This window comes from Salvelinus alpinus, chromosome 18, assembly GCF_045679555.1.
Source record: "Salvelinus alpinus chromosome 18, SLU_Salpinus.1, whole genome shotgun sequence".
NCBI lineage: Eukaryota > Metazoa > Chordata > Actinopteri > Salmoniformes > Salmonidae > Salvelinus > Salvelinus alpinus.
Window position 1 is genome coordinate 30,088,155 of NC_092103.1, and position 16,504 is coordinate 30,104,658.

The following is a 16,504-nucleotide window of genomic DNA, read 5'->3' on the forward strand; positions in this document are numbered from 1 at the left end:
TATGAATTCAAGTGAGGTTACATTTCTTCAGCCACATCCCTCAGCTTTTTACCGAACCAGGGAGGGGAGTCCGCTTTGTTATTGTTTCTACTGACGCTTTAAAGTTAAAAGCTGTTTTTGTCAGTGTGAGGATGTGTGTTTTTAAAAAATCAGCCTGTTCTGAGAGCAGGTGTTATGTGTTCCAGTAGTTTTGTTAGAATGGAGGGGCAGCAACACAGTGATACACTGACCATGAAGTAAGTAAGTAAGTAAGTGTGTGTGTGTGTGTGTGTGTGTGTGTGTGTGTGTGTGTGTGTGTGTGTGTGTGTGTGTGTGTGTGTGTGTGTGCTGTTCAGTCGTTTTTAGTGCTGAGCTGTTGGAGATGGCCTTTTAGCATGCGTGGGAGCAGTGTGCCTGTCTATGCTTTTCTTCCCCCCCCCCCCCCCGGTCATGCGTGACTGCCTAACCTGTCACTCCTCGCCCAGAAGTCCGTGATCTGCCTATGCGAGTGTGTGTGTGCAGTAGAGAGCAGGTGTATTGTTCTAGGGCTGGTCAACTTGATGTCAGATAAACCCAGGAGTGCTGAAACAGTAGAACAGACAGTAGTCCTGATAACAGTAGAACTGACAGTAGAACTGATAACAGTTGAACAAACAGTAGAACTGATAACAGTTGAACAGACAGTAGTCCTGATAACAGTAGAACAGACAGTAGAACTGATAACAGTTGAACAGACAGTAGTCCTGATAACAGTAGAACTGACAGTAGAACTGATAACAGTTGAACAGACAGTAGTCCTGATAACAGTAGAACAGACAGTAGTCCTGATAACAGTAGAACAGACAGTAGAACTGATAACAGTTGAACAGACAGTAGAACTGATAACAGTTGAACAGACAGTAGAACTGATAACAGTTGAACAGACAGTAGTCCTGATAACAGTAGAACTGACAGTAGAACTGATAACAGTTGAACAGACAGTAGTCCTGATAACAGTAGAACAGACAGTAGTCCTGATAACAGTAGAACAGACAGTAGTCCCGATAACAGTAGAACAGACAGTAGTCCCGATAACAGTAGAACAGACAGTAGTCCCGATAACAGTAGAACTGACAGTAGTCCTGATAACAGTAGAACAGACAGTAGAACTGATAACAGTTGAACAGACAGTAGAACTGATAACAGTAGAACAGACAGTAGTCCTGATAACAGTAGAACAGACAGTAGAACTGATAACAGTAGAACAGACAGTAGAACTGATAATAGTTGAACAGACAGTAGAACTGATAACAGTAGAACAGACAGTAGAACTGATAACAGTTGAACAGACAGTAGTCCTGATAACAGTAGAACAGACAGTAGAACTGATAACAGTTGAACAGACAGTAGAACTGATAACAGTAGAACAGACAGTAGTCCTGATAACAGTAGAACAGACAGTAGTCCTGATAACAGTAGAACAGACAGTAGTCCTGATAACAGTAGAACAGACAGTAGTCCTGATAACAGTAGAACAGACAGTAGTCCTGATAACAGTAGAACTGACAGTAGTCCTGATAACAGTAGAACAGACAGTAGTCCTGATAACAGTAGAACAGACAGTAGTCCTGATAACAGTTGAACAGACAATGGAACAGACAGTAGTCTTGATAACAGGGGAACAGACAGTAGGTTGAACAGACAGTGGTCCTGATAACAGTGGAACAGACAGTGGAAGAGACAATAGTCCTGATAACAGTTGAACAGACAGTGGTCCTGATAACAGTGGAACATACAGTAGAACAGACAGTTGAACAGACAGTAGTCCTGATAACAGTAGAACAGACAGTAGAACAGACAGTAGTCCTGATAACAGTAGAACATACATTAGTCCTAATAACAGTAGAACAGACAGTGGAACAGACAATGGAACAGACAATGGAACAGTAGAACAGACAGTTGAACAGACAGTAGTCCTGATAACAGTTGAACAGACAGTAGAACAGACAGTAGTCCTGATAACAGTAGAACATACATTAGTCCTGATAACAGTAGAACAGACAGTAGAACAGACAGTGGAACAGACAGTGTAACAGACAATGGAACAGTAGAACAGACAGTTGAACAGACAGTAGTCCTGATAACAGTAGAACAGACAGTAGTCCTGATAACAGTAGAACAGACAGTAGTCCTGATAACAGTAGAACAGACAGTAGTCCTGATAACAGTAGAACAGACAGTAGTCCTGATAACAGTGGAACAGACAGTGGAATAGACAGTAGTCCTGATAACAGTGGAACAGACAGTGTAACAGACAGTAGTCCTGATAACAGAACAGACAGTGGAACAGACAGTAGTCCTGGTAACAGTGGAACAGACAGTGGAACAGACAGTAGTCATGATAACAGTGGACCAGACAGTGGAACAGACAGTAGTCCTGATAACAGTGGAACAGACAGTGTAACAGACAGTAGTCCTGATAACAGAACAGACAGTGGAACAGACAGTAGTACTGGTAACAGTGGAACAGACAGTGGAACAGACAGTAGTCATGATAACAGTGGACCAGACAGTGGAACAGACAGTAGTCCTGATAACAGTAGAACAGACATTGGAACAGACAATGGAACAGACAGTAGAACAGACAGTAGTCCTGATAACAGTGGAACATACAGTGGAACAGACAGTAGTCTTGATAACAGTGGAACAGACACTGGAAGAGCTCCAGCTCTGACCTAACAGAATGGAAATAAGAGTACAATTATTCCCAGAGCTAAAAGCAGCGCTAGGGTCAAGACTGCATGACCCCTGGAAAATGTTACCTGAGTCTCACTCTTTCTCTCTTTCGTTCTCCCTCTCTCTCTCTCTCTCTCTCTCTCTCTCTCTCTCTCTCTCTCTCTCTCTGTGTTTCTCTAGCTGAGATCGACCCCACACCTCCACCCTCCTCCCCCTCCCCAACTCCAGCCATAGGGAACACAGACAGAAACTCACCCAGGGGGAGAGGGCCCGAGGCTGGGTTAGGGCCCGGGGTGGGGATGAGTGCCGCTGGTGATCTGCTAGAGTCAGTCCTGGTTCAGAAGGATCATCTCTTCTCCCAGACAGGGGGAATGGTCCTGCCCTCAGCTCTGCCCCAGGACCTGCTGCCTCTCCTAGGGAGAGAAATGAGCACAGGGGGCCTGTCCGGAGTTCTGTCTCTGGATCAACAGGGTCTGTTGAAGAGGATACAACCCCCAGTTTCACAACCCCACGACAGCGGACCACCCCTCCCTTCACAGCCCCCCCAGCCCGACAGCAACCCCCTCACCTCCTCCTCTCAGCCCGTGACACACACACCGCCGGGTCAGCGAGATGAGGTCACCACTATCGTCACGGCGACCGTGGACGCAGACACAGACATGGATGCAGAAACACCTTCACCGGGTATAAGTGGTATACATTAGACCAGGGGTTGGAACCAAAATTATTTTCGATCTTTTCGTTCTGAACAGAAACATAATTTTTTTAGTTCCGACCAGCAAAATAAAGTTCCTAACTGGTTTGAACCAAAAAAAAGTTACGGTTTATATCGTTCTTTTCTGTTCATTTTTAAACCTCTGAAATCCTTATTTTTTTATATATTTTTTTAACTCATTAAATTAAATTAAACTTCACCAATCAGTGCGGATAGAGCAGTTTGCTATGCTAAAGTTGTTTACAGGCTTGATGGAAAGACAAGTGTAGGGCACGAGATGCAACTTAACATTTTGCGGGAGAGAGCGAGAGAGGGTGAAGGGCATCTTGTTATGGCATGCATTATCTGAATTAGGCCCACAGATTTATACCTACGGAGGAGCGGCTTCTATGGAGGAACTTTGAATGTCTTTGAACTTCAGAGAGTTGGCTTAACGTTGGACCAGAGCTAGCTAGCTAACAAGCTTGCGCATGCAGAGCGCGCACCGGAATTAAAAACATGTCTTACCTTTTTGTAGTTAATGAATCCAATGTGAAATGTGAGTAACTATAGTATCCCTAACTAGCATAGAAAAGTACCCTCCCTTAACCCAGATGACGCTGGGCCAATTGTGTGCCGCCCTCCCGATCACGGCCGGTTGGGATACAGCCCGGGATCAAACCTGGGTCTGTTGTAACGCCTCTAGCACTGTGCCTTAGACCACTGCGCCACTCTGGAGGCCAAATCCATTATTTTCTAATGAAAAATCTCTCCCTATTTTCCGTATCATGCATGTAGCTATCGTCAATAGGCTACAGTAGCCTGTGCTTCGGAGTGGTAGCGGCAGGTAGCCTACTCATGGACACTCAAATAAGTTTCTGATTGACACAGGGAGGACTTTGCATAGGCACTTTGTTACGTTTGTTTGTGGGACTGGGAAATATACCCGGAACATAAACGATACTTTATTAACCGGTTTCCATGCTTTTAGAATAACGGTTCTGTTCCAGAACAGTATAGATCACTTTCGTTCCCAGTTCTGTTCCTTGAACAATGTCGTTATTTTCTGGTTTTCAGTTCTGTTCCCTGAACCGGTTCCAACCTCGGCATTAGACTAGACTAGAGCATCATCAATGTCAGAGAACACCCTGTCCTTTTACAGAAAGCAGTTGTTGATGTTGTTTACCTTTCTCTCACTGAAGACAGAGATGTGCTTATCTCACCAGCATCCTGGATTACACTGTGAAATACATTTCTCAAATATTGTATTGTTAAATCGATGTTTGTCCTCTCCTCTTATCTCTAGCTGTGTTTGGCTGTATGGTGAATTTCTCCGACCCCGAGGGATACATAGATTCTTCCGATGACCCCCCCCTCCCAGATGGAACATTCCTACACTGTACATACACCGTCACTGTGTACACAGGCTATGGAGTCGAGCTACAGGTAAACAAACACACACACATGCATGCACTGACACAGACATACACACATGCGCTTTCACTGAGTGCTGTTACATGCATAAGTTTGTATGTGAAAACTACTTATAAGATGCATACTGTAATGACCTGACTAGATCATAAATGAACAATTGTCCAGACAGAGGCTTGAGTTTGCGAATTGACGGTTTATTAAACCAACTTTACACAGGCTACTGTTTGGGCCGTAGCACACGCCAAATAGATGACAGATAACCCACAAGCCAATCGTGACCTTCTCTTGTGAAGCCCAGACGTAAGAGAGAGAGAACAAAGGCTGAACCTGGTCTTAACTTCCAATGCTCCACCCCCCTGCCCAACCCCCCTCCACGCCACTCCGCCAACCACCAGGATGCCCGGCATCAGAACATTCCAGGCATTCCCGTGATTGGCAGATAGCAGGTTGATTGACATGTCGGACCCCGCGAACACCGGGTACTGGTCAGTACAACACAACCACCTCCTAGCCTAACACATAACACACAGCTGTCTGTGCGGGTCGCTACAATACATTGGGTCTGAACTCACTTCACTGGCGCTAAAGCGAGAGGCTCGACTGGTGCTAGCACATGAGCAGATCAAATACACCGCTGGAACGCTGATTAAGCTGTTTACATGTCCTAATCATTTGAAAGATTGCTCAGAAACCAGGTGTTTTTAATTAACGTACTCTTACTTTCGATATAAAAATATAGTTTAATATCGAATTATTAGTGTGCATGTAAACGTACTCAATGACACAGACACTGACACACAGACTGCGTTGTGATTGTTGACTCTGTATTAATCTCAGGATTGTCTCTGACCCCTAGTGATGTCTGCTGGTACAGCACCCTGCCCTCCAAATCAAATTGTATTTATCACATGCGCCAAATTAAACTGGTGTATACTTTACAGTGAAATGCTTGCTGAGGAACCTTTCCCAATGATACAGAGTAAAACAAATATATAGTTAATATATATATATATATATATATTAACTAACACAAGAGGAATAAAATAAAATGCACAAGAATACCACATGAATGTGCAGCTATATACAGGGAGTACCAGTACCAGATCAATGTGGAGCTATATACAGGGAGTACCAGTACCAGATCAATGTGGAGCTATATACAGGGAGTACCAGTACCAGATCAATGTGGAGCTATATACAGGGAGTACCAGTACCAGATCAATGTGCAGCTATATACAGGGAGTATCAGTACCAGATCAATGTGGAGCTATATACAGGGAGTACCAGTACCAGATCAATGTGGAGCTATATACAGGAAGTACCAGTACCAGATCAATGTGGAGCTATATACAGGGAGTACCAGTACCAGATCAATGTGGAGCTATATACAGGAAGTACCAGTACCAGATCAATGTGGAGCTATATACAGGGAGTACCAGTACCAGATCAATGTGCAGCTATATACAGGAAGTACCAGTACCAGATCAATGTGGAGCTATATACAGGGAGTACCAGTACCAGATCAATGTGCAGCTATATACAGGGAGTACCAGTACCAGATCAATGTGCAGCTATATACAGGGAGTACCAGTACCAGATCAATGTGGAGCTATATACAGGAAGTACCAGTACCAGATCAATGTGCAGCTATATACAGGGAGTACCAGTACCAGATCAATGTGGAGCTATATACAGGGAGTACCAGTACCAGATCAATGTGGAGCTATATACAGGGAGTACCAGTACCAGATCAATGTGGAGCTATATAGGAGGGAGTACCAGTACCAGATCAATGTGCAGCTATATACAGGGAGTACCAGATCAATGTGGAGCTATATACAGGGAGTACCAGTACCAGATCAATGTGGAGCTATATACAGGGAGTACCAGTACCAGATCAATGTGGAGCTATATACAGGGAGTACCAGTACCAGATCAATGTGGAGCTATATACAGGAAGTACCAGTACCAGATCAATGTGGAGCTATATACAGGGAGTACCAGTACCAGATCAATGTGGAGCTATATACAGGGAGTACCAGTACCAGATCAATGTGGAGCTATATACAGGGAGTACCAGTACCAGATCAATGTGGAGCTATATACAGGGAGTACTAGTACCAGATCAATGTGGAGCTATATACAGGGAGTACCAGTACCAGATCAATGTGGAGCTATATACAGGAAGTACCAGTACCAGATCAATGTGGAGCTATATACAGGGAGTACCAGTACCAGATCAATGTGGAGCTATATACAGGAAGTACCAGTACCAGATCAATGTGGAGCTATATACAGGGAGTACCAGTACCAGATCAATGTGCAGCTATATACAGGGAGTACCAGTACCAGATCAATGTGCAGCTATATACAGGGAATACCAGTACCAGATCAATGTGGAGCTATATACAGGGAGTACCAGTACCAGATCAATGTGGAGCTATATACAGGGAGTACCAGTACCAGATCAATGTGGAGCTATATACAGGGAGTACCAGTACCAGATCAATGTGGAGCTATATACAGGGAGTACCAGTACCAGATCAATGTGCAGCTATATACAGGGAGTACCAGTACCAGATCAATGTGGAGCTATATACAGGGAATACCAGTACCAGATCAATGTGGAGCTATATACAGGGAGTACCAGTACCAGATCAATGTGCAGCTATATACAGGGAGTACCAGTACCAGATCAATGTGCAGCTATATACAGGGAGTACCAGTACCAGATCAATGTGGAGCTATATACAGGGAGTACCAGTACCAGATCAATGTGGAGCTATATACAGGGAGTACCAGTACCAGATCAATGTGCAGCTATATACAGGGAGTACCAGATCAATGTGGAGCTATATACAGGGAGTACCAGTACCAGATCAATGTGGAGCTATATACAGGAAGTACCAGTACCAGATCAATGTGGAGCTATATACAGGGAGTACCAGTACCAGATCAATGTGGAGCTATATACAGGAAGTACCAGTACCAGATCAATGTGCAGCTATATACAGGGAGTACCAGTACCAGATCAATGTGGAGCTATATACAGGGAGTACCAGTACCAGATCAATGTGGAGTTATATACAGGGAGTACCAGTACCAGATCAATGTGGAGCTATATACAGGGAGTACCAGTACCAGATCAATGTGGAGCTATATACAGGGAGTACCAGTACCAGATCAATGAGGAGCTATATACAGGGAGTACTAGTACCAGATCAATGTGGAGCTATATACAGGGAGTACCAGTACCAGATCAATGTGGAGCTATATACAGGGAGTACCAGTACCAGATCAATGTGGAGCTATATACAGGGAGTACCAGTACCAGATCAATGTGGAGCTATATACAGGGAGTACCAATACCAGATCAATGTGGAGCTATATACAGGGAGTACCAGTACCAGATCAATGTGGAGTTATATACAGGGAGTACCAGTACCAGATCAATGTGGAGCTATATACAGGGAGTACCAGTACCAGATCAATGTGGAGCTATATATGTATGTATGTTTCTTTGTTTGTGTTGTGTCGGTATGCGTGTGTGTGTGTTGTGTACGTATGTAGCGTTTGAAGGTGTGAGAGATTTGTGCGGGATTGAGTGTGTATATGGTGTGTATATAAAGTCTAGTGAGTGTGCATAGGGTCAGTGCAAGGTAGAGTCAGTGCAGATAGTTCGGGTACCATTAATTGGCATTTAGCAGTCTGGCTATTCAACAATCCTATGGCTTGGGGGCAGAAGCTGTCTTGGAGTCTGTTGGTCCGGGACCCAATGTGTCGGTACCATTTGCCGGACGGCAGCAGAGTGAACAGTCAATGGCTTGGGTGGCTGGAGTCTTTGGCAATTTCTCGGGCCTTTCTCCACACAACACTGGTGCTGTTCCAGGTCCTCTTTATTGCAGTCAAGCTCTAAGAAGAGATCTCAGAAGAGATGTGCAGTGTCATTAACAGTATCTATAACATGGTTTCTGAGAATTCTCACTCACTGTCTGCCTTTCCCCTTTATCTCCTACTGTCTGTCTCTCTCCTTTATCTCTCACTGTCTGCCTCTCGCCTTTATCTCTCACTGTCTGCCTCTCTCCTTTATCTCTCACTGTCTGCCTCTCTCCTTCCTCTCAACCTCAATCTCTCTCTCTCTCTCTCTTAGGTGAAGAGTGTGAATCTGTCAGAGGGAGAGCAGCTGTCAATCAGAGGGGTGGATGAGGGCGGGGCCTTGCTGGTTCTGGCCAATCACACACTGCTGGTGGAGGGTCAGGTGATCCGAAGTCCGACCAATACCATCTCAGTATACTACCGCTCCTCGCCTGAGGGGAGCATGGGCATGTTCCAGCTACACTACCAAAGTGAGCACACACACACAATCACACACACAGTCGCACACACACACAAAATTGTTCATGTTTTTAATTCAAAGCCTTCATTAGGTCCTAACTACTAAGGGGCTGTTGATTCTCTGTCTACCTGATCTATTAATGGCCTAACCACTTAATCTTGTTTTGTAATAATTTAGCACTATGATTGGATGTCGTATCAATTAACTGATTAGCTGTGATTCATTGGTTTTCATCCCATTATGCAGCTGTGTGTGTGTGTGTGTGTGTGTGTGTGTGTGTGTGTGTGTGTGTGTGTGTGTGTGTGTGTGTGTGTGTGTGTGTGTGTGTGTGTGTGTGTGTGGTGTGTGGTGTGTGTCACCTGTAATGTTTTCCTCTGTCATCTCACACTGGTGTACTGTCTTTGTCAGTTCAGATAGGACAGGAATGGATAGATGGAGTTAACATGGCAAACTACTTGCGTTTCACCTGGCCTGTCCTCTCCTCTCTCTGTTATTCTGGCCTATCTAGTCATATATCCATTATTCTGGCCTGTTCAGTCATATATCCATTAGTCTGGCCTATCAAGTTTTTTATTTTTTATTTTAGTCATTTAGCAGACGCTCTTATCCAAAGCAATTTACAGTTAGTGCATTCATTGTGAAATAGACAGGTAGGACAACCACATATCACAGGTATAGAAAGTACATGTTAACTCGAAATGACACAACGACAAGGTTCCAGTTTAACAAAGTTTACTATATGAACACACTACAAGGTAGCCATTACACTCAAGGCTAGGTCCAACAACGACCAGACTTCCTGCGCATGCGCACTCTTGACTGAGTGATAGCCCTGTAATAACAGAAATATAGGGATACTTAAAACATGAACTTAACAATCTCCCCCTTTTCTTTAAAGACAAAAAAAACATCAACAACATAATTAAATGTCCAAGTATTATTCAAGATCCCCATTACAAATGGGTTGTGTGACAGTTTTTATTTGTATTACTCAAGCTGCCACGTTCCATTACTGAGAGCCTGTAGGAGCACAAGACCGGATGCTCCCTTTTTAGTCAGACAGTCAGCAAGCTGTTCCTTTGTGGTCGACCACAGAATCCGCTGGATTCTCTGTGCTTGAATAAGTTCCTTGATGCTGCTAATCTCAAAGTCTTTTCTCTGTGACAGACTTGGTTGACTTCACAGCATCAACTAATGAGTAGTTGTCAGTGACACAAACTACAGGTAGGAAGTGCCATTTTGTCCCACCAGTGATAACCTAGCGAAGCATCACGGAAGACAACTAGTTTCAAAGAGTCATCTTTTCCAACATGCTGAAACTTTAAAGTCACTTGTTGTGATTTCAGTTTACGAACAACTTTGTTTGCCTCATGAATGGTTTGTACAGTGGCGTGTTTTGTGTTAGATGCCAAGTTGCAACCATCAAACCAGGTCTACTCTGTCTCGCAGCCCATAAAATTTGTCCTATCTTTGACCTCAATTGACCAGCTTCAATTCCACATAGAGGGGAATTCCTTTGTACGGCTCTTGAAGAATCCATGTGGATGGGTTGAAGATTCTTGATATAGCTCTCCTGTTGCATCAGTATTTTTCCATCAACTGTAATAAACTCTATGCCAACATAACAAAAATGATCATGCTCCTCACGGCCAACCTAGAAAACAGCTTTGAGGTGTGGAATCACAGTTGAAGCAAAGGTCTGTGAGCCACCCCAGATAAAGTCATCAACATGACAGGCAAGTACTCCAGTCACATTGCAGTCTTGATCAAGCCAATGGAAGACTGCAGGATCCACTTGTGACATTTTTCCACCTGTATTCAGCATTGTTGCCTTGACTTTGTTGTACCAGTAGAGTGATCCATCTGCCAGTCCATACACACACTTTTTTAGTTTCCACAGTGTTCCTTCACTTTTAGCTTCGGGCGGAGGTCGGATGTGAATGTCCCTTGACAGCTCTGTTCCCTGCAAAAATCCAGATTTGATGTCTATGGAATTAAGTTTCCATTTTTTCTGGCAGATCACTGACATCAGCAATCTGATTGACTCTGAGGCGCATGTCGGTGAGTCTTTTGGGAGTTCTTTAGCAGCCAGCTCCTCAAAACCTCTAGCCACTAGACGTGCTTTGGGCACTATTCCAGTTAAGGATTCTTTAAGGGTACACACCCACCTTGTTGAGACGTACTTTTGGCCAATGTCTTTGACTTCCTCAAACACTCAATTTTTCCTCCAATTACTGAGCTCATCTAGCTTAGCTGAGTCAAATGACACGTCCTTTGTTTCAAGTACATCATCATTTTGAATGTCATTCTGTTTTTCTCGATTTTCCATGGATTCAATTCTGATATTATCTACAAGTGACAGGTCAGCTGACCCTGTTGTACCAGAAAGTGTAGCTGGTTCAGAGTACTGCAAGTTGTACCAGTTCTTGTGTTTTACTTTTCCTGCTCGTCCAATGACGGTTGCTGTATGTGGAATACCACTTTCTCTGTCCATGTATTTAACAGTTTGTCCTGTTTTCAGATTGGAACAACCATGTTCTCTTAACACATATGGCTGTTGTTGAATGTTTTCCTCATTTGAACGCTCAATAGTATTACCTGTGGCATGGTTAAAGGTCTCTGCTCCATTTCCTGTGTCAGTTTCAGTGTCCATATCTTTGTCTAAAATGTTTACACAATAGTGGCCTGAGGTAGTAAGTTCAAGAGTCACTGGTTGTTTAAACATCACTGCCTTGTCATTTTTTATGTCTAGTACAGCCTCTGCCTTCTTGAGGGAAGCTTTGCTTAATAGTAAGGGGATATCTGTAGGGACCACTTCTGTTTCAATGTGACACTTAGTCTGACCAATTTTTGCTGGTATCTTAACTCTCTTGGTAGAATGGACAATTCTCCCATCTCCAAATTTGAAAGCTCTTTTGCTTGGTGTGTCAATCATATTTTGTACTTCTTTCATATTTAGTTCACTGACATAGCTATCAAGCCATTTTGCACCACACACTGTCCGTGTACATGCAGTATCAATCACAGCAGATCCTAAGGATTCAACTATAAAAATCTCAGTATCAGATTCATTTGAAAACAGTGTAATGTTACACTGCTCTATCTCTGTGTTTACATTTTCCTCTGTTAGTTTAACTTGTTCATTTTTATGAGGACAGTCTTTAACCCAATGGTAAGTGCTTTGACAAATTGCACATTTCGATCTCCTTCCATATGTGTCCAGTGGATTTGTGCCGGGAAATGGCGCCCTCTTCTGGTTGTCTTGAGAACGTGACTTGTTGGCGCCTTTTCTGTGCTGCTCGGTGTAATATGCTGCGTCACTCACTTGCATTCCATCTGTTATTGGCGCGACAGACGTCTTTTCACCAAATATTATTTTTAGTGCCGACTTCATAGATACAAAAGTCAGCACAGTACAAGCAGTCAAAGCCAACTGTTTCTCCCTACCATCTAGACAAGCAGTGTCTAGCAACTTGAACGCTAACACTGCATCTGGGAGAACCATGTCGTACTTGTGCATTCTATTGTACCTCTGTTCGAAATCAATGATGTAGTCCGCCATTGCAACCGAAATATCTCTCGTAACACTGTCAAAGTTTGAATATGCCTCGTAGGCACGGTCTTTCTCTTCTTTAAGAAATACAGAATCCAGTGCTGTGATCAAAGTTCCCATACCGTCATCCTTGTTCAAATCCTCAACGGATATTTCCAGTGCTGTATCTCTCGCTCTTCCCTCGAGCGATAATACCACCGCAAGTGCTTGCTTTTTCGCGTCCAGATTAGTAACGCGTGTCCAGATTCCCAGTTCATTTTTCCAACTTTCGTACGACCTCTTCTCGTCGAAGCGAGGTGGCACGTTGTAGTTAGAAGCCATCCTCTGCTACCAATGTTAACTCGAAATGACACAACGACAAGGTTCCAGTTTAACAGTTTACTCTACTATATGAACACACTACAAGGTAGCCATTACACTCAAGGCTAGGTCCAACAACGACCAGACTTCCTGCGCATGCGCACTCTTGACTGAGTGATAGCCCTGTAATAACAAATATAGGGATACTTAAAACATGAACTTAACAGTACATTCAGTAGAGTCCGAGCTAGAAGGAGGGGGGGTCCAGGTTTTTATTTTATTTTAATTGGGGGGAGTGTCGAGGTGAGGGGGAGGATTATTTAAGATACTGTTTCAGATGTTTTCGGAAGATGGGCAGGGGCTCTGCTATCCTAGCTTCAGGGGTAAGCTGGTTCCACCATTGGCATGCCAGGACAGAGAAGAGCTTGGACAGGACTGAGCGGGAGCTGCCCACCCGTAGTGGTGGGTGGGTTACGAGACCTGAGGTGGCAGAACGGAGTGCTCGGGTTGGGATGCAGGGTTTGAGCATAGCCTGAAGGTAGGGAGGGGCAGTTCCTCTTGCTGTAACGTAGGTAAGCACCATGGTCTTGTAGTAGATGCGAGCGGGGTGACATGAGAGAACTTGGGAAGGTTGAAAACCAGGCGGGCTGCAGCGTTCTGGATAAGTTGCAGGGGTTTGATGGCACAAGAGGGGAACCCAGCCAATAGCGAGTTGCAGTAGTCCAGCGGGAGAGGACAAGTGCCTGCATTAGGACCTGCCCTGCTTCCTGTGTGAGGTAGGGTCGTACTCTACGGATGTTGTAGAGCATGGACCTGCAGGAGCGATTCACTGCTTTGATGTTTGCGGAGAATGACAGGTGTTGTCCAGGGTCACGCCAAGGTTCTTTGTACTCTCGGAGGGCAACACTGTGGAGTTGTTAACCGTGATGGAGATGTCTTTGAGCGGGCAGGTCTTCCCAGGGAGGAAGAGCAGCTCCTTCTTGTTGAGCTTGAGGTGGTGGGCCGACATCCAAGTTGAGATATCTGCCAGGCACACAGAGATGCATGTCGCCACCTGGGTGTCAGCAGGGGGGAAGGAGAAAGTAGTTGAGTATTATCCGCATAGCAATGATAGGAGAGACCATGTGAGGATATGACAGAGCCTATTAACGTGGTGTATAGAGAGAAGAGATGGTCTAGAACCGAGCCCTGGGGGACACCAGTAGTGAGAATACGTGGTGCAAACACAGATCCTCTCCACGTCACCTGGTAGGAGCGGCCTGCCCAGGTAGGATGCAGTCCAAGATTGTGCAGAGCCTGAGAGACTGGAGAGAAGGCAGAGCCTGAGACGCCCAGCCCTGAGAGACTGGAGAGGAGGCAGAGCCTGAGATGCCCAGCCCTGAGAGACTGGAGAGGAGGCAGAGCCTGAGACGCCCAGCCCTGAGAGACTGGAGAGGAGGCAGAGCCTGAGACGCCCAGTCCTGAGAGACTGTAGAGGAGGCAGAGCCTGAGACGCCCAGCCCTGAGAGACTGGAGAGGAGGCAGAGCCTGAGACGCCCAGCCCTGAGAGACTGGAGAGGAGGCAGAGCCTGAGATGCCCAGCCCTGAGAGACTGTAGAGGAGGCAGAGCCTGAGACGCCCAGCCCTGAGAGACTGTAGAGGAGGCAGAGCCTGAGACGCCCAGCCCTGAGAGACTGGAGAGGAGGCAGAGCCTGAGACGCCCAGCCCTGAGAGACTGTAGAGGAGGCAGAGCCTGAGACGCCCAGCCCTGAGAGACTGGAGAGGAGGCAGAGCCTGAGACGCCCAGCCCTGAGAGACTGGAGAGGAGGCAGAGCCTGAGACGCCCAGTCCTGAGAGACTGTAGAGGAGGCAGAGCCTGAGACGCCCAGCCCTGAGAGACTGGAGAGGAGGCAGAGCCTGAGACGCCCAGCCCTGAGAGACTGTAGAGGAGGCAGAGCCTGAGACGCCCAGCCCTGAGAGACTGGAGAGGAGGCAGAGCCTGAGACGCCCAGCCCTGAGAGACTGGAGAGGAGGCAGAGCCTGAGACGCCCAGCCCTGAGAGACTGGAGAGGAGGCAGAGCCTGAGACGCCCAGCCCTGAGAGACTGTAGAGGAGGCAGAGCCTGAGACGCCCAGCCCTGAGAGACTGGAGAGGAGGCAGAGCCTGAGACGCCCAGCCCTGAGAGACTGGAGAGGAGGCAGAGCCTGAGACGCCCAGCCCTGAGAGACTGGAGAGGAGGCAGAGCCTGAGATGCCCAGCCCTGAGAGACTGGAGAGGAGGCAGAGCCTGAGACGCCCAGCCCTGAGAGACTGTAGAGGAGGCAGAGCCTGAGACGCCCAGCCCTGAGAGACTGGAGAGGAGGCAGAGCCTGAGACGCCCAGCCCTGAGAGACTGGAGAGGAGGCAGAGCCTGAGACGCCCAGCCCTGAGAGACTGGAGAGGAGGCAGAGCCTGAGACGCCCAGCCCTGAGAGACTGGAGAGGCGGCAGAGCCTGAGACGCCCAGCCCTGAGAGACTGGAGAGGAGGCAGAGCCTGAGACGCCCAGCCCTGAGAGACTGGAGAGGAGGCAGAGCCTGAGACGCCCAGCCCTGAGAGACTGGAGAGGAGGCAGAGCCTGAGACGCCCAGCCCTGAGAGACTGGAGAGGAGGCAGAGCCTGAGACGCCCAGCCCTGAGAGACTGGAGAGGAGGCAGAGCCTGAGACACCCAGCCCTGAGAGGGTGGAGAGGAGGCAGAGCCTGAGACGCCCAGCCCTGAGAGACTGGAGAGGAGGCAGAGCCTGAGACGCCCAGCCCTGAGAAGCTGGAGAGGAGGCAGAGCCTGAGACGCCCAGCCCTGAGAAGCTGGAGAGGAAGATCTGATGGTTCATGGTGTCGAAGGCAGGATGAAGGCAGGAAGATGAGGAGAGAAGTCAGCTTTGGCAGTGAGAAGAGCCTCCGTGACAGAGAAAAGCAGTTCCGGTTGAGTGACCTGTCTTGAAGCCTGACTGGTTAGGGTTAAGAAGATCGTTCTGAGAGAGATAATGAGATCAGAGAGATAAGTTGATCAGAGACAGCACCCTCAAGTGTTTTGGAAAGAAAAGAAAGAAGGGATTAAGGTCTATAGTTTTTGACGTCAGATTAGTCGAGTGTTGGTTTCTTGAGGAGGGGAGCGACTCGGGCCATTTTGAAGTCAGAGGTGATGCAGCCAGTGGTCAGGGATGAGTTGATGAGGGATGGGGAAATGTCTCCAGCGATGGTCTGGAGAAGGAAGGAGGGGATGGGGTCGAGCGGGCAGGCAGGTTGTTGAGCGGTCAGACCTCACTAGTCGCAGGATTTCATCTGGAGAGAGAGGGGAGAAAGAGGCATATGGGAGTTCTTTGTGAGTGAGACCAGTGGACTCAATAGGCTGAGTGAATAAATAGCGGATGTCGTGAACTTTATTTTCAAAGTAGTTGACAGGGGTGGAGGGAGGAGGTGTAAAAAAGTTTCCTATGATTAGAGGCAGAAGCTTGACATTTAGAGTGGTAGAAAGTG

General features: G+C 46.5%; 1 protein-coding gene across 3 annotated transcripts in view; it reads left to right on the forward strand.

Annotated features, from left to right (window-relative positions):
• LOC139544163 (seizure 6-like protein) overlaps positions 1-16,504 on the forward strand; it is a 69,388-nt gene that overhangs the window by 27,135 nt on the left and 25,749 nt on the right. For 2 of the 3 annotated variants that reach the window (XM_071350966.1, XM_071350967.1), the window contains exons 2-4: positions 2,875-3,378; positions 4,695-4,834; positions 8,973-9,168. In XM_071350966.1, the coding sequence (XP_071207067.1) occupies positions 2,875-3,378; positions 4,695-4,834; positions 8,973-9,168 (840 nt within the window). The remainder of the gene's footprint in view (positions 1-2,874; positions 3,379-4,694; positions 4,835-8,972; positions 9,169-16,504) is intronic. The other variant, XM_071350968.1, reaches the window with a different exon arrangement.